At 48.7% G+C, this 22177-nt stretch overlaps 1 protein-coding gene across 2 annotated transcripts in view; it reads right to left on the bottom strand.

The window, feature by feature from the left end:
• The window catches only part of LOC139542580 (plexin-A1-like), a 326765-nt gene that overhangs the window by 83947 nt on the left and 220641 nt on the right, over positions 1 to 22177 (bottom strand). For both annotated transcript variants that reach the window (XM_071348188.1, XM_071348189.1), the window contains exon 10: positions 11977 to 12177. In XM_071348188.1, coding sequence (XP_071204289.1) covers positions 11977 to 12177 — 201 coding nt within the window. The remainder of the gene's footprint in view (positions 1 to 11976; positions 12178 to 22177) is intronic.

Raw genomic sequence — 22177 nt, 5'->3', positions numbered from 1 at the left:
AATGTCAGTGATGGCATAATCGACTACACTTGTCCCAAGAGCTGAGCAGTAAGTAAACTGACCTAAAGAGTCCCCTCTGATTCTACCATTAAGCATGTACAGGCCTAAGGCTCGACATAGACGTACTAACTCCTTCCCATTTTTGTTCAGTATTTGGTCAGGACTGTTTCTATTATTTATAATAGGGCTACTGTACAAGGAGGGGTGTCCAAATATGTGGTGGTTATCTCCCGCATCAGTGTAGTCAGGCTCAGAACCTGTTCTTGCATTGAAATCTCCACAAAGAAGCACTTTACCCTCTGCCTGAAATGTAATGATTTCTGTATGGAGATTGTCAAAAAATGGATCATCATAATATGATGAATCTGAAGGAGAAGCATAAGCTGCACATATGTATACATCATTGTCACTATAGATTGTACCTTTGTTAAGTTTTAGCCAAATGTGATTAGTACCTTTTTTCATTTCCTTCAGTGCTAAGTCCTGCTTATGCCAAATGATGATTCAACCCGAGTCTCGGCCCCGTTTAACATTTTTATGTTTGATTGATGGTAGTAAACTTTCTCTATAGCCTGAGGGACACTGAGTATCTATGTCTCCACGACACCATGTTTCCAGTAGGATTATGATGTCCTGTCCCTTGATGTTTTTAATCAATTCTAGATTTGTTGTTTTATAACCAAAATGTGAAGAGTATAGGCCCTGGATATTCCAAGAGCTGATAGTTAATGATCTCATTTATCATAAGTGATATTCACTGGTTTGAGTAAAGTACATTGAAAAACCCATAATAATAATAATATATATATACATATACACACATACACCATTACATAGAATTATTTTTATAATGCCAGTGCCAATAAAATAAAGAATAGTTGTAAACAAATGAATAAGAATGAAACAAGATTGCACAAAAAATAAGTACAACGCAATGCAATCTGCAACCCTGTGAGTGTGTGTGTGTGTGCGCGCGCGTGCGCATGTGTGAATTAAAGGGTCTGTCTAACCCAATATTCTGCATATTAGATGCACTAGTTGGCGCATATTAGATGCAGTAGTTGGTGCATATTAGATGCAGTAGTTGGCGCATATTAGATGCAGTAGTTGGTGCATATTAGATGCAGTAGTTGGGGCATATTAGATGCAGTAGTTGGGGCATATTAGATGCAGTAGTTGGCGCATATTAGAGAGATGCAGTAGTTGGCGCATATTAGATGCAGTAGTTGGCGCATATTAGATGCAGTAGTTGGAGCATATTAGATGCAGTAGTTGGTGCATATTAGATGCAGTAGTTGGCGCATATTAGATGCAGTAGTTGGGGCATATTAGATGCAGTAGTTGGGGCATATTAGATGCAGTAGTTGGTGCATATTAGATGCAGTAGTTGGTGCATATTAGATGCAGTAGTTGGTGCATATTAGATGCAGTAGTTGGTGCATATTAGATGCAGTAGTTGGCGCATATTAGATGCAGTAGTTGGCGCATATTAGATGCATAGTTGGGGCATATTAGATGCAGTAGTTGGTGCATAATAGATGCAGTAGTTGGGGCATATTAGATGCAGTAGTTGGTGCATATTAGATGCAGTAGTTGGCGCATATTAGATGCAGTAGTTGGTGCATATTAGATGCAGTAGTTGGCGCATATTAGATGCAGTAGTTGGCGCATATTAGATGCAGTAGTTGGGGCATATTAGATGCAGTAGTTGGTGCATATTAGATGCAGTAGTTGGTGCATATTAGATGCAGTAGTTGGTGCATATTAGATGCAGTAGTTGGTGCATATTAGATGCAGTAGTTGGTGCATATTAGATGCAGTAGTTGGTGCATATTAAATGCAGTAGTTGGCGCATATTAGATGCAGTAGTTGGCGCATATTAGATGCAGTAGTTGGTGCATATTAGATGCAGTAGTTGGGGCATATTAGATGCAGTAGTTGGTGCATATTAGATGCAGTAGTTGGCGCATATTAGATGCAGTAGTTGGTGCATATTAGATGCAGTAGTTGGCGCATATTAGATGCAGTAGTTGGCGCATATTAGATGCAGTAGTTGGTGCATATTAGATGCAGTAGTTGGCGCATATTAGATGCAGTAGTTGGTGCATATTAGATGCAGTAGTTGGCGCATATTAAATGCAGTAGTTGGTGCATATTAGATGCAGTAGTTGGCGCATATTAGAGAGATGCAGTAGTTGGCACATATTAGAGAGATGCAGTAGTTGGCGCATATTAGATGCAGTAGATGGCGCATATGGGCCAGGTCCAGTAGAGCTGTGTTGTGATGGGCCAGGTCCAGTAGAGCTGTGTTGTGATGGACCAGGTCCAGTAGAGCTGTGTTGTGATGGGCCGGGTCTAGTAGAGCTGTGTTGTGATGGGCCAGGTCCAGTAGAGCTGTGTTGTGATGGACCAGGTCCAGTAGAGCTGTGTTGTGATGGACCAGGTCCAGTAGAGCTGTGTTGTGATGGGCCTGGTCCAGTAGAGCTGTGTTGTGATGGGCCTGGTCTAGTAGAGCTGTGTTGTGATGGGCCTGGTCCAGTAGAGCTGTGTTGTGATGGGCCTGGTCCAGTAGAGCTGTGGTGTGATGGGCCTGGTCTAGTAGAGCTGTGTTGTGATGGGCCTGGTCCAGTAGAGCTGTGTTGTGATGGGCCTGGTCCAGTAGAGCTGTGTTGTGATGGGCCAGGTCCAGTAGAGCTGTGTTGTGATGGGCCAGGTCCAGTAGAGCTGTGTTGTGATGGGCCAGGTCTAGTAGAGCTGTGTTGTGATGGGCCAGGTCCAGTAGAGCTGTGTTGTGATGGGCCAGGTCCAGTAGAGCTGTGTTGTGATGGGCCAGGTCCAGTAGAGCTGTGTTGTGATGGGCCAGGTCTAGTAGAGCTGTGTTGTGATGGGCCAGGTCCAGTAGAGCTGTGTTGTGATGGGCCAGGTCCAGTAGAGCTGTGTTGTGATGGGCCAGGTCCAGTAGAGCCGTGTTGTGATGGGCTAGGTCCAGTAGAGCTGTGTTGTGATGGGCCAGGTCCAGTAGAGCTGTGTTGTGATGGGCCTGGTCTAGTAGAGCTGTGTTGTGATGGGCCAGGTCCAGTAGAGCTGTGTTGTGATGGACCAGGTCCAGTAGAGCTGTGTTGTGATGGGCATGGTCTAGTAGAGCTGTGTTGTGATGGGCCTGGTCTAGTAGAGCTGTGTTGTGATGGGCCGGGTCTAGTAGAGCTGTGTTGTGATGGGCCTGGTCTAGTAGAGCTGTGTTGTGATGGGCCGTGTCTACTAAAGCTGTGTTGTGATGGGTCGGGTCTAGTAGAGCTGTGTTGTGATGGGCCGGGTCTAGTAGAGCTGTGTTGTGATGGGCCGTGTCTACTAAAGCTGTGTTGTGATGGGCCGGGTCTACTAGAGCTGTGTTGTGATGGGCCGGGTCTAGTAGAGCTGTGTTGTGATGGGCCTGGTCTAGTAGAGCTGTGTTGTGATGGACCAGGTCCAGTAGAGCTGTGTTGTGATGGACCAGGTTTAGTAGAGCTGTGTTGTGATGGGTCTGATCTAGTAGAGCTGTGTTGTGATGGGCCAGGTCCAGTAGAGCTGTGTTGTGATTGGCCAGGTCCAGTAGAGCTGTGTTGTGATGGGCCATGTCCAGTAGAGCTGTGTTGTGATGGGCCTGGTCCAGTAGAGCCGTGTTGTGATGGGCTAGGTCCAGTAGAGCTGTGTTGTGATGGACCTGGTTTAGTAGAGCTGTGTTGTGATGGGCCTGGTCTAGTAGAGCTGTGTTGTGATGGGCTAGGTCTAGTAGAGCTGTGTTGTGATGGGCCAGGTACAGTAGAGCTGTGTTGTGATGGGCCGGGTCTCGTAGAGCTGTGTTGTGATGGGCCTGGTCTAGTAGAGCTGTGTTGTGATGGGCCGGGTCTAATAAAGCTGTGTTGTGATGGGCCTGGTGTAGTAGAGCTGTGTTGTGATGGTCCAGGTCCAGTAGAGCTGTGTTGTGATGGACCAGGTCTAGTAGAGCTGTGTTGTGATGGGCCTGGTCTAGTAGAGCTGTGTTGTGATGGTCCAGGTCCAGTAGAGCTGTGTTGTGATGGGCCGGGTCCAGTAGAGCTGTGTTGTGATGGGCCGGGTCTAGTAGAGCTGTGTTGTGATGGGCCGGGTCTAGTAGAGCTGTGTTGTGATGGGCCGGGTCTAGTAGAGCTGTGTTGTGATGGGCCGGGTCTAGTAGAGCTGTGTTGTGATGGGCCAGGTCCAGTAGAGCTGTGTTGTGATGGGCCTGGTCTAGTAGAGCTGTGTTGTGATGGGCCAAGTCTAGTAGAGCTGTGTTGTGATGGGCCAGGTCTAGTAGAGCTGTTTTGTGATGGGTTAGGTCTAGTAGAGCTGTGTTGTGATGGGCCAGGTCCAGTAGAGCTGTGTTGTGATGGGCCAGGTCCAGTAGAGCTGTGTTGTGATGGGCCAGGTCCAGTAGAGCTGTGTTGTGATGGACCAGGTCCAGTAGAGCTGTGTTGTGACGGGCATGGTCTAGTAGAGCTGTGTTGTGATGGGCTAGGTCTAGTAGAGCTGTGTTGTGATGGGCCTGGTCTAGTAGAGCTGTGTTGTGATGGGCTAGGTCTAGTAGAGCTGTGTTGTGATGGGCCAGGTCCAGTAGAGCTGTGTTGTGATGGGCCATGTCCAGTAGAGCTGTGTTGTGATGGGCCTGGTCCAGTAGAGCCGTGTTGTGATGGGCTAGGTCCAGTAGAGCTGTGTTGTGATGGACCTGGTTTAGTAGAGCTGTGTTGTGATGGGCCAGGTCCAGTAGAGCTGTGTTGTGATGGACCTGGTTTAGTAGAGCTGTGTTGTGATGGGTCTGATCTAGTAGAGCTGTGTTGTGATGGGCCAGGTCCAGTAGAGCTGTGTTGTGATGGGCCTGGTCTAGTAGAGCTGTGTTGTGATGGGCCAGGTCCAGTAGAGCTGTGTTGTGATGGGCCAGGTCCAGTAGAGCCGTGTTGTGATGGGCTAGGTCCAGTAGAGCTGTGTTGTGATGGGCCTGGTCTAGTAGAGCTGTGTTGTGATGGTCCAGGTCCAGTAGAGCTGTGTTGTGATGGACCAGGTCCAGTAGAGCTGTGTTGTGATGGCCATGGTCTAGTAGAGCTGTGTTGTGATGGGCCTGGTCTAGTAGAGCTGTGTTGTGATGGGCCGGGTCTACTAAAGCTGTGTTGTGATGGGCCTGGTATAGTAGAGCTGTGTTGTGATGGTCAAGGTCCAGTAGAGCTGTGTTGTGATGGGCCAGGTCCAGTAGAGCTGTGTTGTGATGGGCCTGGTCTAGTAGAGCAGTGTTGTGATGGGCCAAGTCTACTAGAGCTGTGTTGTGATGGGCCAGGTCTAGTAGAGCTGTGTTGTGATGGGCTAGGTCTAGTAGAGCTGTGTTGTGATGGGCCAGGTCCAGTAGAGCTGTGTTGTGATGGGCCAGGTCCAGTAGAGCTGTGTTGTGATGGGCCAGGTCCAGTAGAGCTGTGTTGTGATGGACCAGGTCCAGTAGAGCTGTGTTGTGATGGGCATGGTCTAGTAGAGCTGTGTTGTGATGGGCCAGGTCTAGTAGAGCTGCGTTGTGATGGGCCAGGTCTAGTAGAGCTGCGTTGTGATGGGCCTGGTCTAGTAGAGCTGCGTTGTGATGGGCCAGGTCTAGTAGAGCTGCGTTGTGATGGGCCAGGTCTAGTAGAGCTGCGTTGTGATGGGCCTGGTCTAGTAGAGATGTGTTGTGATGGACCAGGTCCAGTAGAGCTGTGTTGTGATGGGCATGGTCTAGTAGAGCTGTGTTGTGATGGGCCAGGTCTAGTAGAGCTGCGTTGTGATGGGCCAGGTCTAGTAGAGCTGCGTTGTGATGGGCCAGGTCTAGTAGAGCTGTGTTGTGATGGGCCAGGTCTAGTAGAGCTGTGTTGTGATGGGCCAGGTCTAGTAGAGCTGTGTTGTGATGGGCCAGGTCTAGTAGAGCTGCGTTGTGATGGGCCTGGTCTAGTAGAGCTGTGTTGTGATGGGCCAAGTCTAGTAGAGCTGTGTTGTGATGGGCCAGGTCTAGTAGAGCTGTGTTGTGATGGGCTAGGTCTAGTAGAGCTGTGTTGTGATGGGCCAGGTCCAGTAGAGCTGTGTTGTGATGGGCCAGCTCCAGTAGAGCTGTGTTGTGATGGGCCAGGTCCAGTAGAGCTGTGTTGTGATGGACCAGGTCCAGTAGAGCTGTGTTGTGATGGGCCTGGTCCAGTAGAGCTGTGTTGTGATGGGCCTGGTCTAGTAGAGCTGTGTTGTGATGGGCCTGGTCCAGTAGAGCTGTGTTGTGATGGGCCAGGTCTAGTAGAGCTGTGTTGTGATGGGCCGGGTCTAGTAGAGCTGTGTTGTGATGGGCCGGGTCTGGTCTGGTAAATCTGTGCTGTGTTGGGCCTGGTCTAGTAGAGCTGTGCTGTAATAAGTCGTGTCTGGCTCTTCTCTCCTGGGGATGGTGGGGGTACAGTTGTTTCAGAAAGTGAAGCGGGGGGCCTCTGCTGCTGGGTTGATGGGTGTGTGGGTCCCTGCCAAGTGTTGCATCCTTTAGGTCCTTGGAAAAGGTTCTGATACTGTCCTGGGCTGGAGCAGACTGGGAGGCTGGTTGGCTGACCTGGGCTGGAGCAGACTGAGAGGCTGGTTGGCTGACCTGGGCTGGAGCAGACTGAGAGGCTGGTAGGCTGACCTGGGCTGGAGCAGACTGAGAGGCTGGTTGGCTGACCTGGGCTGGAGCAGACTGAGAGGCTGGTAGGCTGACCTGGGCTGGAGCAGACTGAGAGGCTGGTAGGCTGACCTGGGCTGGAGCAGACTGAGAGGCTGGTAGGCTGACCTGGGCTGGAGCAGACTGAGAGGCTGGTAGGCTGACCTGGGCTGGAGCAGACTGAGAGGCTGGTAGGCTGACCTGGGCTGGAGCAGACTGAGAGGCTGGTTGACTGACCTGGGCTGGAGCAGACTGGGAGGCTGGTTGACTGACCTGGGCTGGAGCAGACTGGGAAGCAGGTAGGCTGACATGGGCTGGAGCAGACTGGGAAGCAGGTAGGCTGACATGGGCTGGATCAGACTGGGAAGCAGGTAGGCTGACATGGGCTGGAGCAGACTGGTAGGCGGGTTGGCTGATCTGGGCTGGAGAAGACTGGGAGGCTGGTGCAGTGTCATCAGGGTGTGTGGTGGAGGCCATGCTGGTCTCAGGTTCTGCTTGTGTTATGTCAAGCTGGTGGACATGTTCTCTAGATGCAGAGGACATAATGACTCGCTGCTGGTTGAGGAGGTCAATGTATCTCTCTCTTTGTTCTAGCTCCTTTCTTGTTGTGCTCAGATGGTCTCTGAGGTCATCATTTGTCTGACTCAGTGTGTACATTCTGATTTCTAGTTTAGCAATAGATGCTCTGCTCTCCTCCCAGAACTGTTTCATCTCTTTTAGTTTCTGGACAGTGTCCTCCTCTTGAAGCTTGTTCTCTCTGAGTTCTATGACCTCTGCTTCGACTAGAGAGAGGGTGTTGTGGAAACGTTGCATAGCAGGTGTTCTTGGTGTTGTAGGCATGTCCTTGGCTCTGTCTGCTGCAGGTGAGGTAGGTAGAGGGACACTGAGAGCTTCTTGCTGGGTCACAGAGACCGTTGGGGCCTGCTTTTCTCCATCTCCCTCCTTTTCTTTTTCCTCAGTTTCTGAGATGAGTTCAGCTTCTGCTTTTAGGGTAGCAAACCTATTCTCAAAAGCTTGGAGGCTTGAATCATTGCCTTGTATCAATACAGTTCCATTATTATATAAGTTTACTGTTTGATACGTGTTGCTCTGGTCAGCTTCTTCAAAAATGCTGATCTGACATCCTTGGCTGATGCCTCTCTTTTTTGAGAAAGGGAAATGGTTGCAAATAACCCTTTTCCATATGTGCCCTCGTTTGTTATTAAATATTAAATGCGCTCTTGTTTTGCAACTGGTAAGATCTGCAAACAGGCATTCATGGTTCTGTCCCATCAACAAACCTTTGAAACCTTTCGTAGCTTTCTCTGTCTGGATGTCTGGTGGGTAAACAATTTCCATAGCAACGCTGGTGATGTTGGCTACAATGTTGCAATAGAAGCGTTGTTTCTTGTGTTATTGTCTCTTGTGTCTTTAGAGGACTGTTTTACTTTGATGTCCTGTGTCTTCTGACATTATTTTGTCTTATTTTGTATTTCTTTGCTACTGTTAACTAGATATTCTTTGTTATCTAGCTAGCAACTGCTTAGCAACTGGTAAACAATTCAGCTAGCTAAGATACCTGTACAATTTCATGAAAAATAGTTAGTTTTCAAAAGCCTATCTTCTTCGTTTGTTGCTTGTTTTGTCTCTTATTCAGTCTTGCAGTTTTCTTTTGCTTTTTTCCAATGTACTTCACTCTAAAAACCATGTAAATTTCAATATTTGTAGGAGCAAATTTGGAACTCTCTCTCTCTCTCTCTCTCTATTTCAAATCAATTCAATTCAATTTGCTTTATTGGCATGACGTAACAATGTACATATTGCCAAAGCTTACTTTGGATATTTACAATATGAAAATAATAAGAATCAAAATTGACAACGGGACAACAGTAATAACCAAGGGTCAAAATAACCATACATTGAACAATAACAATAAGCATACAGTAGAGGTCATGTGCAGGTTGATTGGTCTGTCAGACACTGTCCCTCATCTTATGGCAGGCAGCAATGTAGTGGCTGCCAACCCACAGCTCTCTGCGTCCTCTCTCAGTCTTAGCCAGAGTCTCCCAGACTGCCCCCCCCTCTCTCTCTATCTTAGCCAGAGACTCTCAGATTGCCTCTCTCTCTCGCTCTCTCTCTCTCTCTCTCTCTCTCCGTCTTAGCCAGTCTCTCAGACTGCCTCTCTCTCTCTCTCTCTCTCTCTCTCTCTCTCTCTCTCTCTCCGTCTTAGTCAGAGTCTCTCAGACTGCCTCTCTCTCTCTCTCTCTCTCTCTCTCTCCGTCTTAGTCAGAGTCTCTCAGACTGCCTCTCTCTCTCTCCGTCTTAGCCAGAGTCTCTCAGACTGCCTCTCTCTCTCTCTATCTTAGTCAGTCTGCCTCTCTCTCGCTCTCTCTCTCCGTCTTAGTCAGAATCTCTCAGACTGCCTCTCTCTCTCTCTCTCTCTCTCTCTCTCTCTCTCTCTCTCTATCTTAGTCAGTCTGCCTCTCTCTCTCGCTCTCTCTCTCCGTCTTAGTCAGAGTCTCTCAGACTGCCTCTCTCTCTCTCTCTCTCTCTCTCTCTCTCTATCTTAGTCAGTCTGCCCCTCTCTCTCTCTCCGTCTTAGTCAGAGTCTCTCAGACTGCCTTACTCTCTCGCTCTGTCTCCATCGCTCTTTCCCTTAACGCATGTTCATGTTTTATTAACTCCCTCTGTTCGTGTTTTAGAGAGGAAGAGGTCAATACATCTGAAGCCCATGCGAACAACGAACTACTTCTGATCTAATGGTGAGAGGATGTATCTGGGCTCCATCACAGGTCAAGGCTGGAGTAGTCTCTAACTGGACTTCTGTCTGTAATGTTAATGCTACCTTTATGGTTCTGTAAAGTGACTTGGCCAGTGAGAGGGAAGGAGGCCATCATTGAGGGTTGAATGGGTCTGGGCCCAGGCGGGTACAGTGAATGCATGCTAAAGGACTTTGGGTCTCTGATGACATGTCTGACAAGCTAGAAAAAGTCCCAGTCTTCAGTTTGACCACCCCTGTGCCACCGTGCCATGGTAAATGTGCTCTTAACTTTCCTCTCTTGAATCCCACGGTAACACTGGTGCGTTTTGGACTTCTAACCCCTTTTAAACATTGTGTTTGAGACTGCTGGGATGTTCTTCTGCATCCACTGATATCAACCATTAGTCTGTGTGATTCATGTGGGCTGAGCTGGAGCGGTGTTTCTGAGACAAGGGCGGATCCCGAAAACGGTTCTTCTCACAAAAACGTCTGTAAAGTCCAAACGGTTTGAGCTACAAACTATAATGGCCCACCTATGAAAAGCTGAGACTCTGATGCTCACAAGCCACACAATAATCGTTAGAAGGTAAGGTTCTTCTGCATAGAAGATCACAGTAAATCCCAGGACATAGTGCATATAATACTGTAATAAGCTCACATAGTTGCTGTCACACACTGTCACAACTCCACACTGGTTGGATGTTCATTTCACTGAGCAGAACATTTCTACATGTATTTTGTATCAGGTCTTTGCTTGCCGGACCTTATTGGTTTATTGACATTTGTCAAGAAAAGGCATGAATGCAACTGCTTATGTGACATGGTTATGTGTTCTACTTGCAGCCCTGGCCTTCCTGAAAGGAAAACGGTACAACACTTCAATGTGAGGCTAAATATTAAGGCAGATGAACGAAGGTAGTGAATTTCAGCTTCTTCACTGTGCGAGCCCTGGGACCATGTCTTAATAAGCTCTGCAGAGACATGCTGCACTCATGCTAAAATCCCAGCACGTTAAGTAACTCATAAATGGTCCCATTTAACTGCCGTGATTGCACTACGGAAATTAACACGGCTGAAATTGCCGTTCCCTATTCCAATTGACAGCTTGTCTGGCTTGCTGAACAGCGGCGGCGACATGTTTCAGTGTGTCTCCCTCCCTCCACCAGCAGGCAGCACCCTGACTGACTGACTACCCAGAGACGACATCCAGAGAGGGGGAGGCAGACTGGGAGACAGCTGGACTAGCCTCGCCCTACAAGCTGAAAGGGAGCACAAATACATGTATAAAAAACATTTGCCGCGCGATGCATACTAACCATAACACCTTGCTGTTTGTTACCATTAGACAGCTACAACGTTTTCTTGGCCCCTTGCTGTGGAGCCAGTTGTTTGGCAGCCCTAGCTCAACATTCACACCAATATCGTTCTGTCTGCTGCTAAAATCGAATGGAGAAATGGCATGCCATTGGCTGAGCGGGCAGAAGCTGTTGATTTGAAATGGCTGCAACAGCAAACAGTCGATAAAGGCCTGTTTAGTGAGACAGCTCTCCTCGTGCTCTTAGCTGCGTAATTAGCTTCCCTTCAGAAGAGCCAAGAGTTTCCCGAGTGAGAGAGGAGAGAGAGTTCTATAATGGCCATCGATAAAGAAGCGCAGACGAGTGTCATACCACTGTCAAACGCACAGGCCCACTCTACCCGTTAATGACTGCAGATGGCAGTCCGTTAAAGCGATTACACAGCCTTGTGTTTCATTGAGCCTGAATGGTTACAGCACTGTCCTCCCAGGCTGAGCTAGCTGGACAAACCTACAGCTCAGCTGAATGAAGGAGAGACAGAGAGTGGGGGGAAAAAGGAGAAATGGTTAGAGAGAAGAGAGAGACGGACAGAGACAGAGAGAGAGAAAGGAGAGTGAGCGAAGAGAGAAAGAGAGAAAGAGAGAGAGAGGGAGAGAGAGAGAGAGAGAGAGAGAGAGAGAGAGAGAGAGAGAGAGAGAGAGAGAGAGAGAGAGAGAGAGAGAGAGAGAGAGAGAGAGAGAGAGAGAGAGAGGCGTGTGTGAGCTGGGGAGCCTGGTTAGGTTAGCTGCTGGTGGAGAGGGGAGCAAGGCAGATAATGGCAAAGGACGGCTGCTGCTGCTATTATTACAACTAAATGGCATACTAAGAGATTTGAAAAGAACAGGGCAGAGAGGTGGGGAGAAACCAAAGTAGATAAAAGCAAGAAGACAGAACCACTCTGGCTAGCAGAGAAAAAACTATTCCATGCTTACATATTAGAAAGTGAACACACAGAGAGAAACACACAGAAACAAACACAACCTTTATCATGCATTGCGTATGACTACACTGTATGGCTACACTGTATGACTACACTGTATGACTACACGGTATGACTACACTGTATGGCTACACTGTATGACTACACTGTATGGCTACACTGTATGACTACACTGTATGGCTACACTGTATGACTACACTGTATGACTACACTGTATGACTAGGATGGTGGTTGGGTTGGGGGGTGGTAGGACAGCAGAATAAGACAGGACAGGTATGGTACTCACCGAGGTCCTCTGACACTGGATGCTGGTGCTGTTGAAGCGCAGGGCGGTGACGCTGTAGGTGGCTCCCTGGATGTGGAAGATACACTCGTAGTTCCTCTGTCCAGACTGGGGCTGAGGCAGGTTCTTAGCCAGCAGGGTGATGGGCTTCATCACCCCCACTGGGATGTAGATCTGGGTGGATGGCAGGATCTGGGGACACTCCTGGGAACAGGGAAAAAGACCGTGGTTAGCCCTCTATTCTGTAAGCAGGTAAAAGTAAGGAAATGGTGGACTGGAGATTTACTGGACGGGAGAAGTAAGTATAGCATGCTGGTATAATGTCGATAAAGCATTAGTGATTTTGAAAGTGGTCTTGATGCACAGTGTGTGAGATTTTAAGCACAGAGTGATACAACATGTACAGACACATCCGACTGTGACGAAGACAAGAGGAATGCAGTATTTATAATTGTATAAAGCCATGTAATGGGCCTAATTGCTCTGAGAAACTGGCATATTTTTGGAGGGGGGGGGGTGGCAAAGTGATTAGCGACCACATAGTTTGTTGCCATGCCAACGGATTAGCGAGACAAAACAAAATGAAGCCATTCAAGTGTTAATGCCATTGAAAGGTTTTGGCAGGGCTGTGTTAGTGGGTACGGACGCCAACAGCGTCTGGGCCAAAAAGCCAGTCCAGTCCAGACGATCAGTGGGAAGAGCAGCAAGTGCTGTCTTGTCTCCTCTCTTGGCCCTGACCCCTCTCTGCCCAACATGAGGGCACTGGAGAGGACAGGGGCAAAGCAGCAGGCGGCTAAAGAAATACATCAACTAACGGAAGATGGGCCACCACAGACACATTTGTCATGTGTCCCACTCGCTGGCCAAAGTTGGCTGAGGAAAAATGTGTTTGTTGATTTTAGACGTCACCCTCTCCCACACAAGATTTAGCGACAGGCTGTACGGAAAAGATACTACTTTTCCAAACAGTTACATAGCAAATACATTAACAGTACCATGCTAATGTGAGTGAATGAAATGTGTTGTTTCTCTTTCTATTCAACTGAGTCAACGCCAATATGCTGGACAAACAAGCCAAGTCCAGCAGGAAGAGACAATGGGCCAAGTCTAAATACAAAAAATATGTCATGAATCTGTACCTTAAGCCAAAACTATTCCAATATCAACATTTGTAGATGTTTGAGATGTTGTAGTGAATGACTCCAGGTCTGGTAGATCAGTGTCTAGTATACTCTATACTGAGGACTGTGAATATCATTCCTGTGTGTGTGAGTGAAGCCTCTTATCATGAGTTGGGCTGTGTAAACAGACTCCTTCTCAGAAATCAACACAGGTCTGCGTGACACCAGGCAGCTAGGCGCTTCCATTGGACAGCTTCCACTGCTGTCCTGCCATTAAACTGTGTTCCACCACAGCTCTCCTCCTCTCCTCTCCCTTTATCTCCTCCTCTCCTCTTTTCTCCTCTCTTCTACCGTCTTCCCTCCCCTACTCACCTCTCCTCTTGCCTCCTTTCCTCTGCTCCTCTCCTCTCCTCACCACCAACTCCTCTCCTGAATAAATATATGATTATGCAATTTCCCTGTGAATCTGGACAGACCTGTCTTTGTCCTCAATTACTACGTATGAGACAATGGAAGACTCTTGATAGCTAAGCTAAGCTAAGCTAAGAAGAAATGTATAGGAGTCGCCTCAAGACAATAGGGAGCTATTAGCCAATAGCTGAAGACTATCCGATACTACTGAGGATAAGGAACTCTGAGGTCCATATTACCTTAAATAAACAGTGTCGGGTACGGTAATATTCTGGGATGGCAATACTCCCAAAATATTCATGGTAACTTTGGTCTCTTTAATCATTATTAGCTCAACATCGTCTCCCTGGTCTGCAGGCTCATTTGTAAATCAGTTTGTGCTTTGCTAAACCAGCGTTAAATTAAGTGCAGGTAATGACTTGAAATTGCAATTTGAATCAGAAAGACAGCGGGCCAAAATAATCATTGGCCGTAATGGAATTGGGTGATACCTATTCTCCTCCCGATAGGCACAAACCCAAATAGCGAAACAAGAATAATGGGGCTTGTGAATGAATCCCCAATTCTAAAGCGGCATGGAGAAAGGATGATCAATTCCAGGGGGGCTACGCTGAGTCTGAACGAGACGTTGTGCTGGTGGCCAGGCAGCCATTTGCTTTAGTATTCAGTGCACACAGGTGAGGAACAGACAAGCGTAAACAACACGCTTAATGAACTGCCTCCAGCCTCTGATAGGGACTGTGTATGTGTGTTTGTGTGTACATGTATGTGTGTATGGATGTGTGTGTGTGTGTGTGTGTGTGTGTGTGTGTGTGTGTGTGTGTGTGTGTGTGTGTGTGTGTGTGTGTGTGTGTGTGTGTGTGTGTGTGTGTGTGTGTGTGTGTGTGTGTGTGTGTGTGTGTCTGTGTGCATTTGTGCATGTGTGCACACATTCATGTGTTTATCAGTCTGTCTCTAGGACAAAGAAGTCAAACAGTCTTCCCACCCAACCAGTGGTGGAACGCTGCTATCGCCCACTATCTGGGTCAGACAGACCACAGCCTCCTTCTATGGTATGTAAAACATGTGTCTCTGGTCAGACAGTGCAGAGACAAAGACAGACAGATTGCTAAGACCTCAGTCTGGACCACACTCTGGTCCCACCTGTGCCAACACACGGCCCGCCCGCCTGCAGCAGAAACCCCAGGGGTCTGGTGCATTGGCGTGGATTGGAGGGTCGTAGACACAAAGCGTGCTGGATCAGCACTGCGGGCCAAGCCAGAACCACATGCTGCAGCTCTCAGCACCCAGCCCAGCCAAATCCATCAACCATCAGCCAGAGCCAGGAGACAAAGACCCGCCACGTTAAGAAGGGAACTGATGATGAACACAACTTGGGGGAAGAGAGAAAATAAGGCGAGGAACCAAAAAAGTCGTGAAGAAAAAATCTAAACTATTTAATTACCAGTCCTGACAGGTGTCAAAACAGAGTTAAAAGTGCGTATCAGATTGCACTCTTGCGGAATATAATGGAACAACGGTTTACCAAGGGGATTCCTTTGAAGGGGTTTCTCTGTTTTATTTTTCACTCCTTTATTTCCTTAGAAATGACAGAGTGAGAGAAGGCGAGAGAGAGAGAGAGAGAGAGAGAGAGAGAGAGAGAGGCGTGTGTGAGCTGGGGCGCCTGGTTAGGTTAGCTGCTCTCAATGCTCTCTCCCCCGTTTTTCCGCCTCTCCCCCCTCTCTCCCCCCTCTCTCCCCTGGTGCTGGGAGTCAGGCAGAGGTGAGATACAGACCTGGAAGTCATACAGACGTTTATTAAGGTGGGAATGAGAGTCAGGAGGAGAGTCAGGGGTTCACCAAAGGGGAGAGTGTTTGGCTGATTATTTGTGTTACCATCCACCCCTTGGGGGAAAGACGAGGCTGGATCAAAAGCGTGCTGGATCCCTGGGGGAGAGAGAGAGGAGAGAGAGAGAGAGAGAGAGAGAGAGAGAGAGAGAGAGAGAGAGAGAGAGAGAGAGAGAGAGAGAGAGAGAGAGAGAGAGAGAGAGAGAGAGAGAGAGAAAGAGAGAGAGAGAGAGAGAAAGAGAGAGAGAGAGAGAGAGAGAGAGAGAGAGAGAGAGAGAGAGAGAGAGAGAGAGAGAGAGAGAGAGAGAGAGAGAGAGAGAGAGAGAGAGAGAGAGAGAGAGTCAGAGCTTACAGCTGTCTCTGCTCCAAAACCCCAATCTAACCCTGGGGTTGGGAGCCGGAGCGCTGCAGAGAAACCTGTCTTGAGGGCAAACAGGAAGAAGGCATAAAGAGTCGGCCAGCAGCAGATAAAGATGAGTTTCTGGCTCCAGACTCATCTCGACTTCCCTCATATCCTCCTGCTAGTGCTAGCTTGGCCCTGGCAGCTCTGTATGGCTTTCTCGTCTCCATGGTGTTTGTTTTGCTGAAACGCAGCCTCCAGCCATGCCCCCTCTGGCAACATATTTCTGTTACCATCCAGCCATCCCCTCCCAGCAAGCCGTGCAACACTGCCGAGGTGGCAGTCTGAGAACATTAAGCAGGGCTCACATAACAAACAGCAGAACGAGAGAGAGAGAGAGAGAGAGAGAGAGAGAGAGAGGGGGAGAGAGAGAGAGAGAGAGCGAGAGAGAGAGAGCGAGAGAGAGAGAGAGAGAGAGAGAGACTGCTACAACAGGGATGAACTCTGATTCTTCTAAAAACACTAGCAGAGGGAGAGGGTAGGGTTTGTAGGCCATGGAGAGTGAGGAATGAGGGTCTTCCTAGTTTCTCATGCAGATGATTTCTCATTGATCTCCCATTGGCCTTGAATGACCCTAGAGTAATGAGGTGATGTCATCATGGGATGCTGAGGTGTTCTCTGTGGGGTGCGGGCTGCTGGCTGTGACCTCTTGGGCCTCCTCCTCTTCCAGGCGCCCTGATCAATCCCAATCCACCATGAAGAATGGGGTGTCACTGCTGGCGACAAGGGGGTTTGATAGATGAGTAGCTTTGTGATTGACAGAAGGGTGTGCGGTGGGGCGAGGCGAGGTGGGGCGAGTAGAGATTTGCCGAGCGCCCTTATGGATTACCGATACAGCCCAGTGAACTGGCCCCCTAGCAAGGAGCAGGGCCCACATGGACCAGCGCAACGCACACCAACCCAACACACAGAGGGGAATGAGAGAGAAAGAGGAAGAGGTAAAAGGGCTCTGATGACTACATCTCCCGAGGGAGACAAGGACGGACAGACGCTGAATAATATGATCTCACTTTGCTGGGTTTCATGCGAGCCAATACACGTCCCCATAGATCTCTCCTAAGAATACTGTGCAGACAGGTCAAGAGGGCCAGCGAGCAGCATATCATATCCATCAAGACTTCTCAGTGATTTCAGGCCTGTCGGGCCGCTCCCTGCCGAATCCAATAGTTCCCCGCTGGCCTCTTCATTTGGACAGAGCTGAGCTGTTTAGAGTCAAACACAATGGAGCTCTGGGCTTTGTTTTTATCAGAGATGGTTCAGCCCAGATAAAGTCTGTGCCACTGTATCTGGGCTGTATGCAGAGACATTACTAAATGTGATAAGCAACACCAGGGCTGTGTTGTTCTACTGTAGGTACACCAGATCAACACGCAGACTTGATGCTAGGAAACACTGAGCTCAGACAATTGATATTGGGTTGTGTTAAGGACCATAAGATACCATTGCAATAAACAACCATAATTAACCTATTTACAGGTATACGTCTGTACAGAACTATATTATTTAACTACGTTGTCCAGAATTGACCGTTAGTAATTCACCGCCAGTCAGCCTGCCCAGCTGATGATGGCCCATCAAAACTACACCTAAACTATATCAAAACTAATTGAACATACGTATAATAATAGAGTTAGCCTGAAGACAAGATTCAATTCACAGTAGTCTGACAATATGATCAATTGAAGCAGGGAAACAGAGTGCCAAAAAGTCACTTTTTCGAATCCTCCTACAGAATCACATGCACATAATTTCTGTTTAGTGTCAGAAAGAGCAGTTTCTAAAACAGGTGAGTTGAGCTCTATTTCAAAAAGTCACTTTTTCCAAGAAGAACTGGTGTTCCATGCACGTGAGCACAGCGCGGCATGCAGCTACTAAGCAAAGACTGGTAACAAAATAAGACTTCAAATGTGCTATTCTGTCTTTTGAAATTCATTTCTTATTACCATACTATTTCTTAAACAAAATTAGAAGAGATTTCTTTGTGATCGATTTAACACTTGAATTGTGGGCTTTTTAGTGGTTTTCGTTTTTACATATAGCCTACAGTAACACAAACTACTGAAAATGTTTTGATGTTGTATTATATTTTATATTCTGTACAGAACTATATTATTTAACTACGTTGTCACGTTCCTGACCTTATTTCCTTTGTTCAGTCTTGTTTAGTTGGTCAGGACGTGAGCTGGGTGGGCATTCTATGTTATGTGTTTCTATGTTTGGTTTAGGGTTGTCAACTAGCCTGATATGGTTCTCAATCAGGGGCAGGTGTTTTACGTTTCCTCTGATTGGGAACCATATTTAGGTAGGCTGTTCTCACTGTTTGTTTGTGGGTGATTGTTCCTGTTCATTGCGTTCTTCGTTGTCTGTATGTTCACATGTTCAGGTCTGTAGCGTCGTTAGTTTCATTTTCTGTTTATTGTTTTTGTTCGTGTTGTTAAGTGTTTCCAAATAAATATGGAAACATACCACGCTGCGCTTTGGTCCTCCTCTCTTCCACCTAACAACGAGCGTTACAGAATCACCCACCAAAAATGGACCAAGCAGCGTGGTAACAGGCAGCGGCAGCAGGAGCAGCGCAAGGAGGAATGGACATGGGAGCAGAGTCTGGACTACACTACGTGGGAGGAGATCGACAGGTGGGCGATCGACCCAGGGAGAATGCCGGAGCCCGCCTGGGATTCTCTGGAGCAGTGTGAGGAGGGATACCGGCGAATGGAGGCAGCACGGCGACGCGGTAGGAAGCCCGAGAGACAGCCCCAAAAAATTATTGGGGGGGGTTAAAAGGGAGTGTGGCGAAGTCAGGTAGGAGACCTGCGCCAACTTCCCGAGCTTACCGTGGAGAGCGTGAGTACGGGCAGACACCGTGTTATGCGGTAAAGCGCACGGTGTCTCCTGTACGTGTGCTTAGCCCGGTGCAGTACATCCCAGCTCCACGTATCGGCCGGGCTAGATTGAGCATTGAGCCAGGTGCCATGAAGCCGGCTCAACGCGTCTGGTCTCCAGTGCTTCTCCTTGGGCCGGCATACATGGCACCAGCCTTATGCATGGTGTCCCCGGTTCGCCAACACAGCCCAGTGCGGGTTATTCCACCTCCCCGCACTGGTCGGGCTACGGGGAGCATTCAACCAGGTAAGGTTGGGCAGGCTCGGTGCTCAAGGGAGCCAGTAAGCCTCCACGGTCCGGTATATCCGGCGCCACCTCCCCGCCCCAGCCCAGTACCACCAGTGCCTACACCACGCACCAGGCTTCCAGTGCGTCTCCAGAACTCTGTTCCTCCTCCACGCACTCGCCCTGTGGTGCGTGTCTCCAGCACGGTACCACCAGTTCCGGCACCACGCACCAAGCCTCCTGTGCGTCTCCAGAACCCTGTGCGCCCTGTTGCTGCTCCCCGCACTAGCCTTAAGGTGCGTGTCCTTAGCCCGGTACCACCAGTTCCGGCACCACGCACCAGGCCTACTGTGCGCCTCAGCCGGCCAGAGTCTGCCGTCTGCTCAGCGCCGCCTGCGCTGCCCGTCTGCCCAGCGCCGCCTGCACTGCCCGTCTGCCCAGCGCCGCCTGCGCTGCCCGTCTGCCCAGCGCCGTCTGAGCCGCCCATCTGTCCTGAGCCTTCAAAGCCGCCCGTCTGTCCTGAGCCTTCAAAGCCGCCCGTCAGTCAGGAGCCGCTAGAGCCGTCCGTCAGTCAGGAGCCGCTAGAGCCGTCCGTCAGTCAGGAGCTGCCAGAGCCGCCCGCCAGACAGGAGCTGCCAGAGCCGCCCTTCAGACAGGAGCTGCCAGAGCAGCCCGCCAGACAGGAGCTGCCAGAGCCGCCCGCCAGCCAGGAGCTGCCAGAGCCGCCAGCCAGCCAGGAGCTGCCAGAGCCGTCAGTCAGCCAGGATCTGCCAGAGCCGTCAGTCAGCCAGGATCTGCCAGAGCCGTCAGTCAGCCAGGATCTGCCAGAGCCGCCAGCCAGCCAGGAGCTGCCAGAGCCGCCAGCCAGCCAGGAGCTGCCAGAGCCGCCAGCCAGCCAGGAGCTGCCAGAGCTGGTCGGGCTCAGGACGTGAGCTGGTCGGGCTCGGGTCAGGACGTGAGCTGGGTGGGCATTCCGCCAGCCAGCCAGGAGCTGCCAGAGCCGCCAGCCAGCCAGAAGCTGCCAGAGCCGCCAGCCAGCCAGGAGCTGCCAGAGCCGCCAGCCAGCCAAGAGCTGCCCCTCAGTCCGGAGCTGCCCCTCAGTCCGGTGCTGCCCCTCAGTCCGGTGCTGCCCCTTAGTCCGGTGCTGCCCCTTAGTCCAGTGGGGTTAATATGGAGGGTCGCCATTAAGAGGAGGCCACGGAAGCGGGGATTAACTATGGTGGGGTGGGGGCCACGTCCAGAGCCGCCACCGTGGACAGATGCCCACCCAGACCCTCCCCTATAGGTTCAGGTTTTGCGGCCGGAGTCCGCACCTTGGGGGGGGGGGGGGGTACTGTCACGTTCCTGACCTTATTTCCTTTGTTCAGTCTTGTTTAGTTGGTCAGGACGTGAGCTGGGTGGGCATTCTATGTTATGTGTTTCTATGTTTGGTTTAGGGTTGTCAACTAGCCTGATATGGTTCTCAATCAGGGGCAGGTGTTTTACGTTTCCTCTGATTGGGAACCATATTTAGGTAGGCTGTTCTCACTGTTTGTTTGTGGGTGATTGTTCCTGTTCATTGCGTTCTTCGTTGTCTGTATGTTCACATGTTCAGGTCTGTAGCGTCGTTAGTTTCATTTTCTGTTTATTGTTTTTGTTCGTGTTGTTAAGTGTTTCCAAATAAATATGGAAACATACCACGCTGCGCTTTGGTCCTCCTCTCTTCCACCTAACAACGAGCGTTACATACGTAATTATATTACTATGACAAAAGTCGTAAAGAGTAACAGTCATTGGGTTGTATGAACTAAGTCCCCAAGGTCTAGTCCTGTGGTGAGACAGTGTTAAAACTGTGCTAGATAAGACATCATGCGGCTATCAGAAGAGCTCAGCGGTTAAATGAAAGCTACTTTGAACCATGAAAAGGCTTTTGGAGTGACCGCCCACTCCTGGGCCCTCCTGTGATGGAGCACGGAGAGTAGGGAGAGCCCAGAGAGCTTTCTTTCTTTCTTTTTTATTTAACCTTTATTTAACTAGGCACGTCAGTTAAGAACACATTCTTATTTACAATGACGACCTACCCCGGCCAAACCCTAACCCGGACGACGCTGGGGAGATGAAATATGCCCGTTCAAAAACTCCTGGGAGAAATCTGCTACGGAATCACAGATACTGACCACTTGGCTAATAATACTTTAGTGCAGTTTATAGCATTATTAATATTGTACAAACTGTAAAAGAACTAGCTTTGCACCAAACATGAAACATGATCACTGATCTCGTATTATGCTGATGCTGCAAGGGGAGTTCGTGAGTCAGTACTTTCTCTGAAGGGGAAAACTAGGACAGCAGCATTAGATGAGTAGGAATTACTCAAGAGAAAATACAGGAAGTGGAGCTGGCCCTGATGGTGTCATTGGACCAAACCCCACATGAAGAAGCTGTCACCAGGATCTCAACTCTTCTATGTAGAATTCCTCCCCAGCCTCCATTAAGAGGACAGACATTGTGGCATCTGGAAATGAAGATTGAGTACACTTTGAATAATTAAAGTAGGTGCAGATCAGTGGCAGGCTTGGATCCCTGAGCGCAAGGCAGCACCGGGGAGAACCAGATATAGAACCATTATAATCCACATGATAATTCACATTTCCTGTTGTTGCAGGATTATTTTCCTGCTGTAGCAAACTGGCTCAAATTAAGATCCTACATCTGTAACACACGTATGTTGAAATAACTGAAATATCACAAACAGAATTTGTTATAAGCAGTTTTAAGAGGTCATGTCATTTTTCCTCCCTGGCCCTCATTCACCTCCAGAATTGACCGTTAGTAATTCACCGCCAGTCAGCCTGCCCAGCTGATGATGGCCCATCAAAACTACACCTAAACTATATCAAAACTAATTGAACATACGTATAATAATAGAGTTAGCCTGAAGACAAGATTCAATTCACAGTAGTCTGACAATATGATCAATTGAAGCAGGGAAACAGAGTGCCAAAAAGTCACTTTTTCGAATCCTCCTACAGAATCACATGCACATAATTTCTGTTTAGTGTCAGAAAGAGCAGTTTCTAAAACAGGTGAGTTGAGCTCTATTTCAAAAAGTCACTTTTTCCAAGAAGAACTGGTGTTCCATGCACGTGAGCACAGCGCGGCATGCAGCTACTAAGCAAAGACTGGTAACAAAATAAGACTTCAAATGTGCTATTCTGTCTTTTGAAATTCATTTCTTATTACCATACTATTTCTTAAACAAAATTAGAAGAGATTTCTTTGTGATCGATTTAACACTTGAATTGTGGGCTTTTTAGTGGTTTTCGTTTTTACATATAGCCTACAGTAACACAAACTAC

Source organism: Salvelinus alpinus, chromosome 17, assembly GCF_045679555.1.
Source record: "Salvelinus alpinus chromosome 17, SLU_Salpinus.1, whole genome shotgun sequence".
Taxonomy (NCBI): domain Eukaryota; kingdom Metazoa; phylum Chordata; class Actinopteri; order Salmoniformes; family Salmonidae; genus Salvelinus; species Salvelinus alpinus.
This window is presented reverse-complemented; position numbering and strand designations above follow the sequence as displayed.